At 61.8% G+C, this 20,075-nt stretch overlaps 2 protein-coding genes across 8 annotated transcripts; one reads left to right on the plus strand and one right to left on the minus strand.

Moving 5' to 3' along the window:
* Positions 1-171: 171 nt before the first annotated feature.
* On the minus strand, positions 172-2,338 carry Polr2l (RNA polymerase II, I and III subunit L). The gene is made up of 2 exons (XM_026379331.2): positions 2,167-2,338; positions 172-428 (listed from the first exon to the last, which is right to left on the minus strand). The coding sequence occupies exons 1-2, from the start codon at positions 2,259-2,261 to the stop codon at positions 320-322; spliced, it is 204 nt and encodes a 67-aa protein (XP_026235116.1). The 5' UTR covers positions 2,262-2,338; the 3' UTR covers positions 172-319.
* An 11-nt stretch (positions 2,339-2,349) lies between these two features.
* Tspan4 (tetraspanin 4) lies at positions 2,350-19,913 on the plus strand. 7 transcript variants are annotated; one of them, XM_026379325.2, is made up of 11 exons: positions 2,350-2,617; positions 3,512-3,623; positions 3,898-4,165; positions 6,080-6,147; positions 9,043-9,122; positions 16,056-16,247; positions 16,841-16,915; positions 17,833-17,934; positions 18,032-18,163; positions 18,235-18,318; positions 19,009-19,860. In XM_026379325.2, the coding sequence occupies exons 5-11, from the start codon at positions 9,060-9,062 to the stop codon at positions 19,075-19,077; spliced, it is 717 nt and encodes a 238-aa protein (XP_026235110.2). In that variant the 5' UTR covers positions 2,350-2,617; positions 3,512-3,623; positions 3,898-4,165; positions 6,080-6,147; positions 9,043-9,059; the 3' UTR covers positions 19,078-19,860. The 7 variants fall into 7 exon arrangements, with proteins under 7 accessions (XP_026235110.2, XP_026235111.2, XP_026235113.2 ...); XM_026379326.2 differs by lacking the exons at positions 3,898-4,165; positions 6,080-6,147 and having other exon boundaries at positions 19,009-19,861; XM_026379328.2 differs by lacking the exons at positions 3,512-3,623; positions 3,898-4,165.
* Positions 19,914-20,075: the final 162 nt, after the last annotated feature.

Here is a 20,075-nt window from a genome sequence, read left to right on the forward strand (position 1 = left end):
GGGTGACTATTGGAAGACTTGTGGGTCTGACTTGCCTAGTGGTCAAAGGGGCCAGGGCCCAGCCAGCCAAGGGCTCTGCTGCAGTGTAAGAGGGTGGGCTGAGTCTTCACACAGGCAGGAGACATGACAAAGGGACCTCCCCAAGCCAGGCCAATCAGCAGGACACCTGGGTAATTCTTAAGACCTTTACTGAACTTTCCTTCCAGCATGGGGGGCATGTGGCTGAGGCCACGCATTGTTGCCACCCACAGACACCTCAGCTTGATGAACTTGGAGTGACACTGTCCATATCAGTAGAGCAGGAATGAAGCTCCAGTGGCTACTTCTCCAGTGGTGCGTAGTTGAGCAACTTCTCAATCAGGTCCACGTGTGCCAGCAGCATTCGGCGGCAACAGTAGCGCTTCAGGCCCAGGGCATCCAGGGCGTCCCTGTGCCAAGGGGAGGGGAGGTGAGACTGTGGTCCCCACAGGTCTGGAGCCACAGCCAACCTCTCTGGGCACTGGTGCCTGCTCATTTTACCCTCCTGCTAAACAAGGTGGACAGCTCCACCTGGACTGGAGCTGAGACCTTGCAGCAGGATCCCAGTGAGCCTCTTCTCCCACCTACTCAGAGGTCACACCCACTCCATCTTTACCTGCCTTCTGCCTGTTTCTAAAGCTGGTACCCAGGACTGAGGCAGCTCCTGGGGCTTCTGAACAGCTGGAGGGGAGCTTTGTGGACCAAGGCCCTAACCAAGGTGCCAACTCCTCATCTAGCTCAGGCCCCACAGGGCAGGTTCTGTGCAAGACAGAGATCAGTGGCCCTGTGGAATCCTGGCAGGCCTCAGCAGACAGGAAATAAACTGTGGAATCTCTCCCCAGCCCTGCTCTCCAAGTAAGAGAGAAATTACCTCCTCAGGAACCTCCCTCTCCCATTTCACAGCCCAATTACAAGTCTCAGTTTCCCCAGGACTTAGTCATTCTCAGGCTTTGGAAAACTTCCCACACCACTGGCTTCAATGCACAGAGATGGCAGCTTGGGAAGGGGTAGGCCTCCCCGATACTTCCATGCTGGTCACTCTAGCAAGCTTCTCAGCCTGCACACTGACTCTTGTATGACATGCAGGCACAGTGAGCCCCAGAGCTTTACAGGAGACCACAAGGTGGCAGGTGGTCAGACTCTGCCTCAAAAGTCAGGGATGGCAGTTAAGTACTCAGGAAAAAAAATCTGTTTTGCATCTTAATGGATCAGCAAGGTTTACAGGACAAGAAGTGGGCTTAACAGAGAAAGGAAGTAGGGAGATCTTTGCTGCAGATGAAAAGGTGCTTGTGACCTACAGGGAGATACCTAAAAGTCCCCAAGACACCCACTGCTCACCCTGCAGAGGGCAACACTCTCCAAAGAGGAGAGGGACAGCTGTTCTGAAAGAGCCAGGACCTTGAAATCCTGACAGGAGCTTCGGTCACACCGCCCCGCCCCTCGCGCCTGTTCTCCCCCTCAGGCCCTTCTCCCCGGGTCGCCACCCTCCCTCCCTGGGGGAGCGGGTGACCCCGGGTCGCTGACCCCGCCTCCCTCTCCCCTTTCTCCCGGTCTCCGGCCACACCGCCCCCCCTCCCCGGGTCGCCGCCCCACGCCTCCCTCTCTCCGGGGTCGTCACCTCCCGCCCCCCTCTCTCCGTGTCGCCGGCGCCCCGCTCTCCCCCGGTCGCTGCCCCCCGCCCCCCTCTCCTCGGGGTCTTGGCCCCCCGCCCCCCCTCTCCGTGTCGCCGGCCCCCCCGCCCCGCTCTCTCCGGCCACACCGCCCCGCTCTCCCCCGGTCGCCGCCCCCCGCCCCGCTCTCCTCGGGGTCTTGGCCCCCCGCCCCCCATCTCCGGGTCTCCGGCCCCCCCGCCCCCCCTCTCCGTGTCGCCGGCCCCACCGCCCCCCTCTCTCCGGGTCTCCGGCCACACCGCCCCGCTCTCCCCCGGTCGCCGCCCCCCGCTCCCCTCTCTCCGGGGTCGCCGCCCCCCCCTCTCCGTGTCGCCGGCCCCACCGCCCCCCTCTCTCCGGCCACACCGCCCCCCCCTCTCCGTGTCGCCGGCCCCACTGTCCCCCCCTCTCCGTGTCGCCGGCCCCACCGCCCCCCTCTCTCCGGCCACACCGCCCCGCTCTCCCCCGGTCGCCGCCCCCCGGGCGCCCCGCGCCTCACCCCTCGGTGTACTCGGCCTGCAGCAGTCCCAGGTAGGCCTCCCACTTGTTGCCCACGATCTTGCCGCAGGTGAAGCAGCGCACGGGGATGATCATGGCGGCGGCTGGCGGGCGGGCGGCGCGGCGGTCCTGCAGGTCCCGCCCCGGGCGCGTCCACTGCACGGGGCCCCGCCCCGCCCCGAGCCTTCGCCCGCCCCCACGGCCCTGGCGCTCTCCGCCACCGTCCCCGTCCCAGCTGCGACAAGTTATCCCCGCGCGCCAGCGGCTTCTGGGGCCCGCGCGTCCGAAGCAGTAGCACGTGGCGTCCCCGCACGCCACAGTGGTACATTCCGGCGCTACGGCGTCCCAGTGCGGCCGTAAAGGCTGCGGCGGCGGCGGTTCGCGTTTCTCGTGCCCGCATGACTGACAGCTGCTCGGCGGGAGCGGCGTCGAGCCGGAGACCACGCGCTCAGGTACGGCGCTGGCTGCAGGCCGGGTCCCGCGTGCTCGAGCTCACCCGGGAGTGCGAGTCCAGCCCCACGCGTGGGTCACGACCAGTGGTCGGCCCGGACAGGGGTGGCCCGACGGCGCGCGGCCCCGCCGGTCTTCCCGCGGCCCCGCCACGCAGCGTCCCCACTTGGGTCCTGCCGCAGCGTCCCGAGGCGCCTGCGGCGGAGTTTGCACGTCCCCAACCCGTGCCGTCGCAGGACCGCCGGCCGCCCGGCGACTGGGTCGGACGGCGGCAGGCAGTTCCTCGCCGCACACCCTTCCCTGCCCGGGAGGGGAGCGGGACGGCGGGCTTGGTGAACGCTGGACGCCCGCGAGCAGAGTGCCGGGGAAGTGGTCAGGGAGGGCGTCGTGGAGCGGGCGCGCTCTGAGCTGAGCCTCCACAGACCCCGGGGTTGTGGCTGCAGGACCTGCGGGCCACTGAGGACTTCGAGGACATTGATGGGGTGGGGCGAGCTTGGACTCAGCACCTTCTTGCTGTGATGGGACTGCCTGGGAGGTGGGAGGGACCGGGTAGAGGGGGCAGGGAGGTTTGATGGAGGAGGTGCGCTTTGGGATCTGGGGGTGAGGATTTGGAGGCAGATTTTTTTGCCCGCGGAGTTTGGAGAGAAGCTCTGTGGAGTCCCAGGCATCTGCCAACTGCCCTCTGGGGCAAATGTTGGCCTCTGGCCTTCGTTATAGGGGAGGGCTATGGAGGGTCTCCTGGGTCGGGAGTGGAACACAGCCGCTGCCTGTTAGGTTTTATACCAACGCCCTTACGCTGGACAACCTCCGCAGCCGATTTCGCCATCCCCCACAGGGCCACGTGCAGAGCCACGAGCTCTGGCTACTTACTTCCCTTTCCTGCCCCCTCTTTCCAGGCTGAGTGGACAGAACATCCTGCCCTGGCCATAAGGGCAGCACAGCGGCCCTGAGTCACAGCGGCCTGGGGTCTGGCCCATGCTCAGCTGCAGAAGCTGCTATTTACTGGAGGTGAGGGAGGCAGGGAATAGGGTCCAGAATGTCGGTAGGGGGACCCTGGGGATATGTGTGGACCAAAGGCTTCCTGGAGGAGGGATGGCCTGTCCCACCCCTGCTCTTGCCTGGAAAAGTTGTTTACTCTGGGAGAGACTTGGGAGAGAGGCCTGAGCCAACTTGACATTCCCTGAATTCCAAGTGCATGCATGCTTGGGGCCCTGGTTGGGGGGTACTGCTTTTTGGGGCAGTGGCATCCTCCTCTCTCCTACCCTCTACCTCCTCCCTCCAGCTCTGACTTTCTAGGAGAGGACCTGGACCAGAGAATCCTGAGGCCGCCCCCTTTCAGCCCGTATGCCTGTCCCTGGGCACTTGCCCCTCCCTGGCTCTGTGTCTCAGGCCTGTCCTCAGCTCTGAATCAGGCTAGACCTGAGGACCTTGGAGAGTTCAGAAGTCAGCCCTGCTCCGTGCCTCCAGTCTGGTTGATGTGTCCCTCCGTGTGCATTTGGGGGCAGAAGTAGGCTGGGACCTGGGCCAGCTCAAAAAATCCCTCTCTCCCGGTGAGCAGTAGGTGGGACCCAGGCTTCCAGAAGGGTGCACAGTGGTGCCAGGAGCAGGAGGTGGTTATGCTTCTGTGTGGGGTCCAGGCACCAGGATGTGTGGTTTGCATCCTGCTTGGCATGGTTCCTGCCAGAGGAGGGGTCACTTCTGAGCAGGGAACAAGGGAAAACTGTGATTGAAGTTCTGGCTGCTGAGCCCCTCCCCACCCTGGGCATCGCCCAGGAAACAGGCCAGCTACAGGTGGGAGGGTGGTGGAGGCTAGGGAGCAGAGCCCTGGGCTGGAATTGAACTGGCTGTGCCTCTGGCCAGTTTCCCCATCTGTAAAGCTCTGATGGGACCAGAAGCTGTCATCCAAGAATGGCCATGGTGACTCTCTCCTGGGAACCCCAGCCTCACCCCCCGCATCTGTGCCTTCTGGCCCAGCCCATCTGGGACAGATGGGTATTGTGGGTGTGCTCGGTGGGGAGTATGCTGCACGGGTCCTACCTTGCTGGCATTGCACACACCCTGCTCATCCGGTTGCTAGCTGTGTGCTGAAGGTTCCAGTGTCTGCTATCCAAGTGCCTCCTCACAGTTATGGGAGTCCTGGCAAGTGGGGGTGTGCAGTAGTGGTGGTGACTAGTTGGCTTAACCCCATGACCCTTTGGACACATACCTAGCTGGGAGCATTTGGAACATCACTGTCATCCATCCCAGGTGCCCAAGAAGGATATGCTAGCGACTGTTCTGTAGGAGTGCCTGGCATGGGGGCACCTGGCCTGGGTTGGCTTAGCTTTGTTCATACATGGGCACCCCAAAGGTTTCATTGTGTCTCCTCTACCCCCATTCCCATGTGACCTCCAATAGAGAGACACCTCGGGGTGAAGGGGAGGAAGCAGGGGAAGGTGCTGAGCTCAGGTGTTCCAGGAGGAGAGACTGGGGTCCTTTTGATGACCACTGAGAGACTTCCCACCCCATCCCTGTTCTCTGTCCCTCCCTGAAGTGGGTGGGGAAGTATGAGGAGTGTGTCCAGTCTCCAGGAGCTCAGATTAGGCTGGGAGGGAGATGGTCCTACTTGGGCTGTGTGCAGCTTCTGGTCCCTGCTTGAGTTATTGGGGTGTCGCCCTGCCTGGCCGGGTGTCTGCAGTGCCCTCCCTGCCTCCTGCTTTGCTGTCTCCCTGGGCCAGCTGGGCTGTGTGTGGAGCCCCGGGCCCTGAGCTCCCGAGCCCGGCCTGTACTACCCTCCCACCGAGGGTCTCAGAGACATTGCTCTGCTGCCTGCTGCCTGCCGCCTGCCCTGGGCTGCTGTGGGCAGCCTGTCTTTGGAGTTTGGGGAGGTCCTCTTTGAGTAGGATGTGTTCTGGACAGGTAGGTACCGTGGTCTTCTGTGGCTCACCCCCCAGAGTTTCCCACCCATACCTCCTCCCACGTAGCCAAGGGCATTCTGTCTGGGGACCCTGATGGCAGATGGATGAGCTTCATGGGACATGGCTGGCTGAGCAGGCCCCTTCCTGAGTGTGGGTATCAGTCTGCTGAGAGCGAAGAGGGGTGGGGAATGGGTACACCTGGTGGGCAGTAGATGATGCAGGCAGCTCTCTGGGCACTGGCCGTGGGGTGGACCCCACTGCATGTCCCCACATGCATGTCCTGGCCGTGTGCCTCTGCATGTCTCTGAGCACGTGTGTTCCTGCCCGGGCGTTATTTGTGGGCCAGTCTGTGATCCTGCTTGAGCGTCTGGGAGGATGGGGTGGGCGAACTTGAAGAACAGTCCCTGTTGGAAAGCTGCCCTGGTTTGGGCCACTGGTCAGAGGCCTGACCCTGGAGTCTGGCTGTGCACCCCTCTCTGCCTCCGCTGGAACACCTCCCTCATGGCCTTGGGCACCTGCAGGGGAAACCACTTGTAGTGTGGCCTGCATCCTGCCCTTCTCCTGCAGAGCTCCACCCTGCCCGGCTGTGCTGACCGTTCACCAGTCCACTGGTCTCTTTCCCGTGGTGAGCCAAGGTAGGTCATGGCTGGGCAGTGCATGGTGGGCAGCGCGAGGCCTGCCTCTTGGTCTTCCACACCAGGCCCAGAGGCCTGGCCTGCTGGCTTTCAGGCTCTGTGGAGGATGGGACCCTGGTGGTGAGGGGCTGGGCACTGGGCCAGGGAGGCATGGTGTCCCTACCCTGGGCCCTGCTGTGGACAGGTGACATGCCACTGTCTGAATCCAACTTGGCAGCAGAAGTGAGCCCAGTCCTTGCTGGACTGCCTTGGGGCCCTGGGTTGGGTGTCGGGTTTCCTGTCAGATGGGCCTCATCTGCTAATGTGGGTGTTGTGTGCAGGGTCTGGGAGAAGGGAGAGCAGTGCAGGTGCGGGCACACTGGGCTGGCATCCTGAATGCTGGGCTCAGTACCGGAGCTCGGACCAGGTCCCTTTTTTTCCTCCCTTTTCCCCAGACCCTCTGGCACCTCTTGGGGCACCCTGCCCATAACCGTTGCCCTTCCCGTTTCTGCCACTCGGGGTGCTGGGAAGCTGGGGCTCAGGATTGCCGGGCTCTGGGTACCCTGCTCTGGGAGTCAGGCTGTGGGGAGACTGCCCTGGGCTCTCCACTTAGCTGGCCGTTCCTGTTCTTGGTCTTCAAGGAGGGGGAAGCTGACTGCGTGGGCACTGCTGGGGATCTGGTGGTCCTGTGGTTGAGTCTGTGTGTCCCCAGGCTGCAGGGCCACCTAACAGGGAGCCTAGCAGTTGACTCTGGAGCTGGGGGAGTGTCAGTGTGTATAATGTAATGTGGGTGGTGATTTTGGTTCTAGAGGTCAGCATCTCTGGTCAGCCCTCAGCCTTCCCTGGAACCCTGTGGCTTCTGCCCTTCTTGTGTCCACAAGTGCATTCACTTTCCCCAAGCCCTGTGTGTCCACCCTCGGGTGTGCAAGGCTGGCTCTTGGGCAGGGGGTAAGGGGATCGCCAGGGGTCTTGAGGGGTCATTGTTTGCTACCTGCTCCCTGGGCAGAGCTGTGGGCAGTGGTCTCTGCAGGGCCTTGAGGGAGGACTCTGCTTCCTGCTTCTCAGCTGGGCTCCTGGTATGTGGGCCCAGAACACCAGAGAATCCTTAGGGGATGAGGGAGGTAGTGGGAAGCCCCAGGCTGGCCATGTGGTAGGCGGAGACCTCCTGATAGGCTCCCTGTACACTGGGCTTCCTGTGCCAAGGCTGGGGCTGCAGATCCTCACAGAACCCTCAGGGGGCAGCAGAAGGCTGGTCCAGAGGGGTGGACCTCACTGGGTACCCACGGTTCCCAGAGGCCACGTCCCACTTTTAAACTTTTTTGATAGTTGTAAATGGACAGCATGCCTTTATTTTATTTGTATATTTTTTTTATGTGGTGCTGAGGATTGAACCCAGTGCCTCCCATGTACAAGGCAAGTGCTTTGCCACTGAGCTATAGCCCCAACCCCATCTCTTTCTTTTTAAAGGCTTTTAGATCTGGTCAGCCCTGCCAGTGGGCACCCCTCCTTTCCCTCTGTTGGCCCTTCCTCATTTCTTCTCCTAGCCTCCACTCTGCTGGGGACTGTCTGGGAGCTTGAGCCAGGCCTCCCTCTTTGGACTGAAGTTTCCGGGACTGTCCATGGAGTGGGCACCACTATTATGACCATCATGGTGACAGGGAAAGCCAGGGTGCAGAGCACATTTGTGGCTGCTGTGGTCCCCCTGCCTCTGCCCAAGCTGGCTGGAGCTGCAGAGACATGGGGTGGTGCATGGGCCCACATCTGTCCTCCACCTTTGTGGGCATGTGGCGGGCTGTTGGAACTTGTGCTCACCAGCGCATGGTCATCCATGCCTATTCCTCTGTTTGCTGGTGCCTGGGAGGGGTGGGGCCTCTGGCTACAGGCTGAAATTCAAGACATCTGGTTCAGAAATTACAGAGAATTTCAGATGGTATCAGTAGATTCTCAAGACCAACATTCACTGTTTGGTTGCTTGTGAAGCAGGCCCTGCTCCCCAAGTCTAGGAGATAGGACTGGGGAAGGAACCCAGCCTGAGCACCCTGGGTCTGTGGAGAATTGCTGGTTTCTTTTGGGTCACTCCTGTGCTCCTCTGTCCTGGTCCCTCCTTTAAAGTGAGTAAACCTCTCAGGCAATCCCTCTGGGGCATCCAGGGCTCCCCAAGGTGCCTAAAGCTGGAGCCACGTTGCCACCAACAGCAACGGGGTCACCCCTAAATTTGCACAGAGCTTTGCCCATCCTTAGCACGGGTCGAGGTTGCTCTGCCACCGTTGGGTGGCAGGCCAGTGTGGGGTGAGGTGGGCCAGGGGCGTGGGCTGGGGGATGAGCTGCGGGGCTTAGTATCTGCCCCCTCAAAGGCTCCTCTGGCCTCGGTGGGCCTCTTCCTTACCCCGCAAGAGAGGGGGCGCGCCCCGGGCCAGGCGATTGGCCGGCAGGGCGGGGCGGTGCGGCGCCGGATTGGCGGGCGGCGCGGGGCGCGGCGGCAGGCAGGTGTCGGGCAGCGCGGAGCTGCGCCCGCTGCCACCGCCTGCTGCCACCGCGGGGCCGGGCCAGGGCGGGATGGGGCGGCCCGGGACCGCGAGCGCAAGGCGCTGACTGCGGCCAGAGCCGGTGCTCCTGGCGGCCGTGGCCCCGGCCACCCCGGCGCAATGCGCCGCTCGAGCACGGACGAGTCCACGTACCGGCGCAGCCCGTCGCCGGAGGGCAAGGAGCCGGGCTTCACGCGCGGCGGCCCCTTCCGGCGCTGCAGCAGTCTGTATGGGCGCGCGGGCACCGGGGACGCTGAGGACGCGGGCGGCAGCCCCTTCTTCGGCCTCCACGCGAACCCCGGCCCCAAGGCGGCTCAGGCCCGCTACACGTCGCCCAAGGGCAACAAGTACGTGGTCTTCTACCTGGACCTGTCCTTCATCTTCCTCCTAGAGCTGAAGCGCTGCAGCATGGCGCGCGGCTGCCTCCAGGGTGTCAAGTACCTCATGTTCGCCTTCAACCTGCTCTTCTGGGTGAGTGCGCGGGCAGCGTCGCTGCTCGAGGAGGGCTGGGGGCCAGGACCTGGGGGGGGCCAGGACCTGGGGAGGGCCAGGGGCTGCTGTCTGGCTGACCAGCCGCGGGGTGTCGCCGGACCTCTGCTTTCCTGGGCTGCCCGCCTGCCCCTCCTGCTGAGACAGGATGTGTTGCGCACGTGCACACCGGATGGGGCTGGGCCATCCCGACCCTGAGCCTCTGCTGGGGTGGGGGTTCCAGTCCTGGTCAGGGCCAGCACTGCGCCGGCACCTACCCTCTGCCTCTGGGCCTCCACAGCCTGCATCCTTGCCTCGCCCCCTTCTACTGTAGCGCCAACCCTGGGACTCCTTCCCCAGGACTGCCCTGAGGAAACTTTGCCAAGCCTAGGTGGACCCCAGTCACCCAGAGGGCCCCAGAAATAGTGTGCACGGCCTGAGTGAGCGGCAGGACCTTAAGGGACTCCTGGGCAAGCTGGGGAGGCGCTGGCTCCCGGCCTCCCTAACTTGTAGAGGTGCAGCGGGGATTGCTGACCAGCAAGAGCGGCAGCAGGGGTTGGGACTTGCCTGCTGGTGGAGCAGAGGGTGACCCCCTCCAGCCTAGAGCACCAGGGAGGACCGACCGGCAGGTTCCACACCTGGCTGCTCTGGAGCAAGCTTGGCTAGACCCCCCCCCCCCAGAGGAGCTGGGGGCGGGGCCTCCCATTACCTGGGCTGGGCCTGGGGCTTCCCTGGCTGGGCTGGGAAGGATGGGTGGAGAAATGACACCCAAGGTCATTCCAGGCTCTGTCCTTAGTTCCTGTGCGGACTCTCCTTTTACCACTGAGTCAGGAGTGAGGAGACGCAGCTGAGCTCAGACTTCCGAGGTGCTGCCATATGCATGTGGTTCAGTTCTGTCACAAGCCGTAACCTGGGTCCACCTTCTGGCCTGGCCCTGGCTTGGGGCAGGGGCTGGGGGTCACAGAGAAGGGCAGCCATCCTGGGCTGCCTGTGGGGAGTAACTCCAGAAGGGGTCACCTCAAGGGTTTGTCCTCTGCAAGAGGGTTCTGGGAGGGGCAAGACCCAGGCCTCAGGCTGAGCAGTGCCCTGCAGGCCAGGAAGTGGGCAGCAGGGTGGGTGTGTGGGGAAATGTCTTCCTGGTAAGATTGGGCAGCTTCAGTGGGCACCAATGTGGTCAGTGCAGGGTCAGCAAGTCCCCAGCAGTGGGAAGGGGAGTGGGTGGTGGTGTGAAGAGACAGGCAGCCTAGTGGCAGGACCTGGCAGGAGATGGGGACCTGCTTACCCTCTCTTCCCTGACCTGGACACCCGTCTGCAGGGAAGAGATGAAGGGAGCCTCAAAGGGGATCTCAGAGAACAGTCTGGGCCCCCCTGTGGGACCTTGCACCCCATAAGCACCCTACAGCTGCAGAGCGGGCACATTCTGCTGTTCCCTAAATGATGTCCTCCACCTGGGAAAGAAGAAATCAGCAGTCCCTGGGGACCTCCTAGGCTGGAAAATCTGATTCCCTTTTATTATCCAATTATGCTCCCCAGCCTCAGACCTAAGTCCCTTGCGGCTAGTCTCACACACCTGCCTGCCACCCTCTCCCCAAGTGGTGCCCAGTAGGTCTGAGGCCTGGGACCAGAGCAGGGGCTGGGTCCTGGGCTGGAGGCCACCACAGGGGAGTACGCAGGGCTGTGAACAGGCAGGACTGGGCAGGAGACCCTGTGCTGGGCTTAGGGGAGCTTCCTGCCTTGGTCCTGGCAGGTGTGAGGTCCACCTGTCTTTTCCCTGAACCCCTTCTGAACGGTGATGGGCTGTGGGTGGGAGAGGTGGGGCTGGTTCATTCCTGACCTGGGGCCCTGTGCCCCTTGTTGCCCTCTAGGAGGGACTTGGCCCCCACTCCATTTCCCACTCACATTGGGAGATCAGCTGACAGGACTTCCCCTGCTGCGTGGCTTCCTTGACCTCCCAGCTGGAGCTAACCCTGCAACCAGAGTTCAGAGGGCACCCACCCCGTGGCCCCTGCTGGGACGCCCCTGGCAGCTGCCTCCCCCAGCCGACTGGCTCTGTGGGTAGCAGTGGCTTTGCCCAGCCTTCCTTAGAGATGTGCCCAGTGGAATGGCAGGTCAGACTCGGGGTCCCTGACCCGGGGTGTCCCCCGGCAGGCCATCCTGTGGGAGAATGAGTGCAGGGCCCATGAACGAGGTGGGGTGGGCTGTGGTGCCAGTGGTGAAGGGGTGGGGATGGTGTGGCCCCGGGGACCCCTGTGTTCAGGCCTGAAGCTGTGTCATCAGCTGGGTCTCTGCCAGCCAAGCTCTTCCAGGTCCCCAGGGGTGGAGCGGCAGCACAGCAAGCTCTTCCTGCCCCTCCCCACCCCTGCCCTAACTTGGGGCGCTGCCCACAGGCGGTGGCTCCAGCCCAGGGGCCAGTCTGAGTGGGGCCGAGCCTGCCAGCAGGATGGGGATGCCTCCCTAGCTGTACGTGGCCGGGGGCTGGCCTGGACCTCAGCCCCACAGCTGTCTCCCAGACAGTGGCCCCTCCCCACTCTGCTCAGGAGGCCTCCCTCCTGATGCCCTTCCCAGCCTTTCTCAGCAGAAGCCCCCAGCTGCTCCCTGCCTGCTGTGGTCAGGGACTATCTAGGTGGCCAGAGTAGGGGTCGGAGCCCGACCTGCCAGCCTGGCTCCACTACCCAGACGCCAGGACCTCAGCAAGTCCTGCCTTGCTGGGTGCATCAGTTTCTTCCTCGGCACCCCCCGGGCGCTGTGCCTCAGGTAGGATCAGGACCCCAGAACAGAGATGTGGGAGGACCCTCATCTGTCCATTGCCTGTGCTGAGCCCAGGTGGGCAGAGGCCCCAGGTTGGAGGAGGTGCAGGGTATAGGCTGTGCCTGCCATCTCCCCTGGGAGGGGGCCTGGGCCGCTCCCCGTGGTCGCCTTGGAATCTAAAGGAAGGTCCTGCCAGTCACCAGGCAGAGGCCTTGCCTAGCCCTTGGTGAACTGAGATGATGTTTGACAGTGGCTCTGTTGCTGGCCCTTGAGGAGGGTGTCCTGAGTCTGATGGAGGAGAGGACAGCAAGGGCAGAGCCAGGACACTGAGGGAACCCTCCATTTACTGCCTGTGTCAGCCAGGAGCGGGATGACAGGAAAGCACACCCCAGGGGGAAACCACAGTCCTGCCTGCCCTGCAGAGCAGGAGGCTCCCGATGGGCTGCTGTGGCAGGGTGGGGGTCGCCTGCCCAGCTGTGGGTTCTAGGCTGGTGCTCTGCTGGGTGGGCAGGTCTTGGGACTGGACAAATTACATCCAAGTTTAAGTAAGAAAACTCACTCTACCTGGTGGCCAACCTCCCAGCCAAGACCAGTCATGTTTCTGCCAACCTGGCAGGAGAGGGGCTTCTGCAGGGACCTAGCCTTCCACCCTGTTCCAAGGACGTGGCCAGCCGCTTGTCCATCTGCTGCATTGTGCTTTGTGGCCGGAGGGGTGGTGGGTGGAGGGCTGGCTGGCACCAGCCCCAGTGGACCTGGAGAGGGCACATTTGATGGATGCCAGGCACTACCAGCCTCCACGAAGCCAGGGGCTGCCATGGGTATCAGTAGTCAGCAGAGCTCAGGGGCCAGGTCAGCTGCACAGATAGCACCCAGAAGTCGGTCGTGTGCAGCCTCTCTGCGTACCCCTACTGCCCAACCCATCCCTGTTTGACTTCCAGTCTTCAGATCTCTCTGAAACTGCTTGTGTCAAGATCACCAATGAAGTCTGTTACGATCTCTTCTCAAAGCTGGGCTGGGGACATGGACGCCAGGAAGCCCCTCTCCTTTGTGTCTCTCAGCTGCCGTCCCCCAGGATGCCTGGCTCCCGCCCACAGTGAGAGGCAGTCTGTCTCTGGGGGCTGGAGAAGGAGTGCTGGAGCGGGAGGTCCCAGCCCCCCAAGTCTGACCCCGGAGACGACCAATCCAGCCTCCCAGCCCTTGAGCTCTGTCTTTTGTGTCTGTCTCTGAGGCTAATGAGCCCATTTCTCCCGTACTACGAGGCTGTAATTTTAAGCAAAAATTTTAAATTTTTTATTAGTTGTTGATGAACATTTATTATTTGTCTATATGTGGTGCTGAGAACTGAACCCAGGGCCTCACACATGCTAATCAAGTGCTCTACCACTGAGCCACAACCCCAGCCCAAGGCTGTAGTCTTCCTGCCCAAATGTTTTTAAAGCTGCATGTGCAGAAATACTTTTGAAGTGACAGGTTCAGTGACTTTCCTTGCCTGTGTGCCCATGCCTGCTGTTTGTGGGAGGGGTGGACCCCAGGGGACAGTGGGCTCCAGGGTGTAGTATCATGGGACCATGTGTGTGTACTGCTGTGTGGTGTGAAGAGTGTCTGGTGGTGTGGGCTGGTGTCGCCTGTCAGTGTGGGCAGTGGCCAAGTAGGTGGGCAAGGTGTCTGTGGAGTGCTCAGTTCTCAGGGTGGGGCTGAGGTGTAGGGTCCCGACCTGCCCAGGCTGTCCTGGGGACTGGCCCACCTCCTGGAATGGGCACTCCTCCTTGGGGCCAGCCCTTCTCCACGGTGGTGTCCAACCCATGCCCTGTGTGTCCCGTGCCGGGGCTGCCCCAGCAGCCTGCTTTCCTGCTGACACACGTTGTCTGCTGCCCTTGAAAGGCAGAGGTGGATGGTGCAGGCAGTGGGGCTTTGAATGACATTTCCCCGTTGTGCTGGTACCTCCCCTCTGCTCGGGGATTGCCCATCACTGGCCTGGGTGCTCAGCCCCAAGGTGCGGCCCTCCCAGTGTGACTGGCCACAGCCAAGGCTGCACTGAGTCAGGCATCAGGCCTGGGGTCAGCCCTGTGGGTGGGCCTGACCCTAGGGCCTCTTACTTCCCTATGGTGTCCAGGCCCCTCCACGCAGACCCAGCGGGCCTTGGGGAGCCCTGCCCTCCAACCTCCCTGGCCCTGCTAGGGCAGTGCTGGACAAGGTCGAGTGTGTCTCCCCCTGGTGTTCCCGCACAGCAGCTCAGGTGCCTGTTTTCCTCGTTACCCAACTGGGTCCTGGAAGACCCACCAGGCCTGGGGACTGCTTTAGGCCATGAACATGGCCTGGGGCACACCAGGGACCCTGTCTGTCAGGGCTCGTGGAAGCTTTGTGTTTGGGGCATGATGCAGAGGACATGGTCAGGAGGAGTACGAGGTGAGCAGGTGCCTGGCCAGGCCTCCCCCACCCCCAGGAAACATCAGTACCCACTTGCGCAGCATCCAGCCGCCACCCCTTGCCTTGCTTGTTCAGCACCACAGATGGCACCCCACTCCCAGCTGCTGGTCCTGCGGGTGGAGGGCTTTCCTCCATCCCATGGCAGAACTTGGTCCCACAGCAAGGGGACATTTGTGCCACCTGAGGCACATGCACCCTTCTCCATTTGCCAGGGTCTCCTCTGTGGCAGCCCCTGGCCAGGTTTGCTCAGGAGCCATCTGAGGGTGTGTGGCAAGGCCTTCTGCCAGGTCCACAACAGCCCCTCCCTGGGTCCAGAACAGAGGGACCCATGCTTTTCCTACGCTTGCCCTGGCCTGGCCTGGGAGAGTCCCACAAGCACAGTGACCAGTCTCAGGGGTCAGCAGCTCCCAGGTCAAGCTGAGTTCACAGCATCTAGATGTTCTGTTGCTGAATGCCAAGTGCAAGTGTTAGCAGGAAGTACAGGACAGAGAAAATGGCTGCATTCATCCCGGAAAGATTGGACAGGCAAGGTCATGGGTGCTCAGCAGGGGACTGTCCCGTCTCCCGGGGTCTGACCCAGAGGGGCCCGAGACACCAGTGAGGGGTCTGGACAGGAGCTTCATGCCCCGACTTTGTTTCAGGCTCCTGCCAGCTGGGCTTGACACAGGAAGTGCATCATGTGTCTTGGCCAGCTAGTACTGAGGGAGCAGTGGCTGCCAGCCCTGCCCTTGACCCTGCCACCTGGGCTGAAGTCTGAATCAGGAGGGTCCAGTGTGCAAGTGGGGATGGGTGGCATCTCCCTGCACCCAGGCCTCTTGGGGCAGGGTTCTGTCTCCTGCAAGGCCCAGGCTCCGTTTCTTTGGCCATCAGGGCTCAGGAGCCTTTTGTGGGGTGGTGAGGTGCCTGTGGCCCTGGGTGGATGCTGCGTCTCCTTGGAGCGGTGCACATCTGGGTTCGAGCCTGCCCTGGGGCGTATGCGGGTCTCCAGTAGCTCCATCCCAGGAGTGGCTGTGGGAGTCCCAGAGCCTTGTAGCTGTTGGTGCCTCCCTACCCACACACCACCTTGCACACATTCTCTGCTTTTATCCCAAACCATCAGAACCCAAGACCTCAGTGGGGACAAGGGCTGAGCCGTGGTTCCTAGCTCCCAACCGTGCTCCTGAGACCCTGTTGGTCACCATTGCAGGCCACCACCATACTTGCTCTTACTTTATTGATTCTCGTGATGATGGGCAATGAGGGAATTCAGAGTCCCTCTCTTGAATCCAGGGAGGGGATGAGGTACAGGTGGTTGGTGCAGAGGCGAGACTCTCCTACTTCCAGTCTCAGGGGTCAGCAGCTCTTGAATCCAGGGAGGGGATGAGGTGCAGGTGGCAGTGATGAACCATGACTTCATCATGAGCAGATGCACCAGGAGTCAGGTTTTCCCTTCTTGGGGTAGCAGGGCACAGACAGACACCTGAGATCCAGGGCCTGGTGTCTGAAATCCTTAGGACCACCCACTGAAAAGCCTGACCACCTCATGTGGTCCAGAGGGGTGGACCTGCCTGTCCTGGCCTCCCCGTGGTGGGCACTGGGCTTTGGTGTGGGTGCACCTGGAGGACAGCAGAAGGGGCAAGCTGGGTGCTTCTTGCAGGCAGCAGGAGTGGGGGTGCTGGGATTATCTGGCCCTGGAGGCCAGTGGGGCTGGTGAGGGTCGGGGTAGGAGCTCCCTTGGGGTGGGCCTCACCCTGTCTCTCTTCTTCGGTACTGCGGCCCCAGCTGGGAGGCTGTGGCGTCCTGGGTGTGGGTATCTGGCTGGCTGCTACACAGGGGAACTTCGCCACCCTGTCATTCTCCTTTCCGTCGCTGTCAGCTGCCAACCTGCTCATCGTCACGGGCACCTTCGTCATGGCCATCGGCTTTGTGGGCTGCATTGGGGCCCTCAAGGAGAACAAGTGCCTGCTGCTCACCGTGAGTGTGCCTGGTCCGGGGGCTGTGAGGTCTCGGCCAGCTCCACCTCTGTCCTGGCCTGAGGGGCTGTGGGGTGCTCTCAGAATGTGGTGGAGTGCAGTGGCCTGTCAACAGGACTTGGGCACGCCCTGCTACACCTGCAGCTCTGTCGGGCCTGGACCTGCCTTCAGGACCCTCCAGAGACCCTCACCTTGGTCTTACCATGTTCCCGGAGGGATGCTTCCTGGCCTGGGAAAGTGAGCTCCAGGAGGAGGCGCGTTACCACTGCCAGCTGGGTCCTCCAGCAGGGCTAGGGGGAGTCCTGAGTCTCGGGGGTTTCCTGGGTAGGGCCTGCTCAGGTCTTTGACTCACTCCCTCCGTGCCCCGCCCCGGGGAGGGGGCAGGAACACTCATGGGCCCCATAAAGTCCCAGATGAGTAAGTGGGTTTGGACCTATTTCCTGTCCCAGTGAGGACATCCCAGAGGCAGTGGAGGGCCAGAGCCTAGCTTCTCCCACTTGAGGTGTCCAGAGTGGCTGAGGGTGGAGGTGGAGGGCGCTGATCCGGGGCTCCGAGGCAAGGTTGGGGCTGAGGCCCTGCTCCCACCCTCTGCAGTTCTTCCTGCTGCTGCTGCTGGTATTCCTGCTGGAGGCCACCATTGCTGTGCTCTTCTTCGCCTACACTGACAAGGTATGGCTGCTGCAGTCCAGGCAGCAACACAGGCTGGTGGGGACTCTCCTGAGGCACAGTGGCCCCCTGGGGGGCATGGTCATTCAGGTGGCAGAGCAGCACTGCCCACTCATGGCCAGGCTGCTGGATAGCCTCTGGCGAGTGCATGCTCAGAGTGTTGGGTCACATGGTGTTGTAGCCACTGTCCCCAGCTGTGGGTTGTTTTCTTCCCACTTGGGGCTGCTATTTGTTGTGGTACTGGGGAATAGCCCCACAGGTGCTTTACCACTGAGCTGCACCCCCAGCCCTTTCTACTTTGAGACAGTCTCAACAAGCTGCTGAGGCTGGCTTTGAACTTGCAATCCTCCTGCCTCAGCCTCTTGAGTCACTGGAATTACAAGTGTGGCCACTGTGCCTGGCTACCCATTTCTAGCAGGAGGGGCTGATACCCAGGGTTGTGGTCCTAGCTTCGGTGTCCCTCTGACCCCCAGCACAGGCTTCTCTGTGGAGACCTCCCTGACTCTGGCACTACAGGATGCTCAGGGCCTACTGTCTCTACCCCAGCCGGCCCTGGAGTCTCTGCTTCCCCAGGGGCTCTGGCTCCTTCACCAGAGAATGACCTTGAGGTCAAGACCTGGGCATAGTAGCCAGGCTGTCAGCTGCAGAGCAAACCTGTCTGTACTAAGTGGATGTGTATGCCTCCACTCAGCCTGTGCTCTACCCCAGGCCCTTCAAGGCCCTGCCAGCCTGGGGATGAGGCCCTGGGGCCCTTGAGGGCTTACAGAAGGACATAAGGCTGGGAGCTGTATCCTTGGGCACGATGGGGTGGGCTCCAGGAAGTGAGAGCAGGACAAGGGCAGGGCAGGGTCTGGCTGAGGGAGGCAGTGGAGCTGGAAGGCACCCACTAGAGAGTGCTGTTGACCCCACTGCACTCCCAGATTGACAGGTACGCCCAGCAAGACCTAAAGAAGGGCCTGCATCTGTATGGCACACAGGGCAACGTGGGCCTCACCAACGCCTGGAGCATCATTCAGACTGATGTGAGGCATGGCTGGGGAGTGGGGAGGGCAAGGGCTGGAGTGGTGCCCCTTGCCTGCCCTTGCCTCTCTGGCCAGCCCCAACACACTGCTTTCCCAGTTCCGCTGCTGTGGTGTCTCCAACTACACGGACTGGTTTGAGGTCTACAATGCCACCCGTGTGCCCGACTCCTGCTGCCTGGAGTTCAGTGACAGCTGTGGGCTGCATGCGCCTGGCACCTGGTGGAAGGCGGTGAGTGCAGTCCACCCTCTGGGGCCTGGGGATGGGACAGGCAAGGCCTGGCTGACTCCACTCTCCCACAGCCCTGCTATGAGACGGTGAAGGCCTGGCTCCAGGAGAATCTGCTGGCTGTGGGCATCTTTGGGCTGTGCACAGCACTGGTGCAGGTGCGCAGGGCAGGGCCTGGGGTGGGGGGGCGGCTTTTGAGCCCAGGGAAAAGCAGCAATGGCCTTGCCCTGGGAGGGCTTGGGATTGGGGTGGCCCAAGTTTCAGGTGCAGACTCTAGGTGTCATGGGCAGATGTGGGTTCACAGAGCATGGTCAGGGGTGACAGTGGGGGAGGTGACCTTTGGTGTTTCAGATCCGGTGCTGCCAGCACTGGTCTCCTAGCAAGGGAGGCAGCGTGGTTCCTCAGCCCCAGGCTGGCAGTCGTAGGACTGCCCAGTACAAGATGCATCCTGATGCCTGTGGCCCCAGCTCCCAGTCCAGGTGGGAGCCCTGGGCATCAGCACCAGAGTGCTCCAGGATGAGGTCAGACCTGCCACCAGGGCAGCCCACCCAGCCTGGGTGACACACTCAGAAGCAGACACAGCTAGGCTGAGGCACAGGGAGCAAGCTGCAGGGGAGGGAGGGTCATGTGACCCAAGCTGCAGAACACAGTCCTTGAGTGCTGATGGGGGCCACATGGCTGAAACTCTGCAAGAAATGTGTCTCTGGGGCCTCACAGCTGGTAAGCAGGTGCTGTGCAGGAGGCTCAGAGAGGCACTGCTGCAGCAGGTCAGGGAGGGCCAGTTGCACCCGGCAGCCGAGGTCTGTGGCTCCCTTCAGCAGCCCTGCCTATCTCCTTCCTGTCCCTAGATTTTGGGCCTGACCTTCGCCATGACCATGTACTGCCAAGTGGTAAAGGCGGACACCTACTGCGCTTAGACCACGGGCCACCCTGCTTCTCTGCCAAAGGACACCACCCACCAGGGACAGGGCTGTATCCAAACCTGCCCCACACATCGCAGGACTTGGTGCTCTGCTGGGCTCAGGGGAGAGGCTGGTGCCCTGAACCCCCAGGACCCATTCCTGGAATGCTTCAGCATGGGCAGCTATGGGGTCTCCTGCCTACAGGGGAGGGGCTTTGACACTTTTTTATATCTTCCAGAGCAGTGTTCACATGGGATGGGGGTTCTGGGCCATGGTCCCCTTCGCCCAAGGACAATGGGGGAGTAGGTCTGACCTCTTGGAGACCCTGCATAGGTCCTGGTGCTCCAGACAGGCTGGGCCCCCATCATCCATTTCTGAGGGGCTGCAGCTCCAGGTGCATCCTAATAAAGTGCGTGAGCAGCCCGTGTCTCCCTGGACGCCTGCAGGATGGGCAGCCACAAGCCAACACCAGGGAAGCTCAGCATTAGCTCAGGAGGCGTGGGGCGGGGCCGGGGCGGAGGTGGCGCATCCCCACCTGCCCAGCCTGTTCTGTTTTGTCCAGAACTCTGACTTACAGTATTAAGCTTATTTGAGTTTTGCAAATGAAGTGGGTTGATGGAAAGACAGCCATTGTCAAAGGGCATGGAGTTAGAAAAATGGTTAAAATGTTTCAAACCACCTCCAGGCCAAATATCCCTCTAATGGGGTGAGAAGGAACCCCTGGCTGCAGGGAGGATGGCCTGGAGTTCAAGGTGGGCCTGAGCTCCTCCAAGGAGCTTCAATTGCGGCAGAACATCTAGCCCCTAAGCTACTCCCATAATTCCCTAGCTCCTCAGCACTGCCTTCTGGGATCCCACCCTCTCTCCCTCACCTACATACCCCCAATCCTCTGTCACCCACCTTCTGGCCATGACCTGGGAGGAAAGAACACCACCCAGGCCACTCGCAGTGCTGACACCAACCCCCCCAACCCCATGTCCCAGCTCAATGTGACTGTTCATATCCCACTGTCC

Source organism: Urocitellus parryii, chromosome 4 (assembly GCF_045843805.1).
Source record: "Urocitellus parryii isolate mUroPar1 chromosome 4, mUroPar1.hap1, whole genome shotgun sequence".
NCBI classification, from domain to species: Eukaryota; Metazoa; Chordata; class Mammalia; order Rodentia; family Sciuridae; genus Urocitellus; species Urocitellus parryii.

What these genes read in the sequence shown, in the direction of transcription:
- Polr2l (XM_026379331.2), bottom strand. Translation starts at nt 2,261, where the DNA reads ATGATCATCCCCGTGCGCTGCTTCACCTGCGGCAAGATCGTGGGCAAC. An exon ending in CAGGCCGAGTACACCGAGGG is followed by an intron (nt 429 to 2,166) that starts GTGAGGCGCGGG and finishes CCCTTGGCACAG; the next exon opens with GGACGCCCTGGATGCCCTGG.
- Tspan4 (XM_026379324.2), top strand. Translation starts at nt 8,772, where the DNA reads ATGCGCCGCTCGAGCACGGACGAGTCCACGTACCGGCGCAGCCCGTCG. An exon ending in CCTTCAACCTGCTCTTCTGG is followed by an intron (nt 9,123 to 16,055) that starts GTGAGTGCGCGG and finishes CTGCGGCCCCAG; the next exon opens with CTGGGAGGCTGTGGCGTCCT. An exon ending in CTGGCACCTGGTGGAAGGCG is followed by an intron (nt 18,164 to 18,234) that starts GTGAGTGCAGTC and finishes ACTCTCCCACAG; the next exon opens with CCCTGCTATGAGACGGTGAA.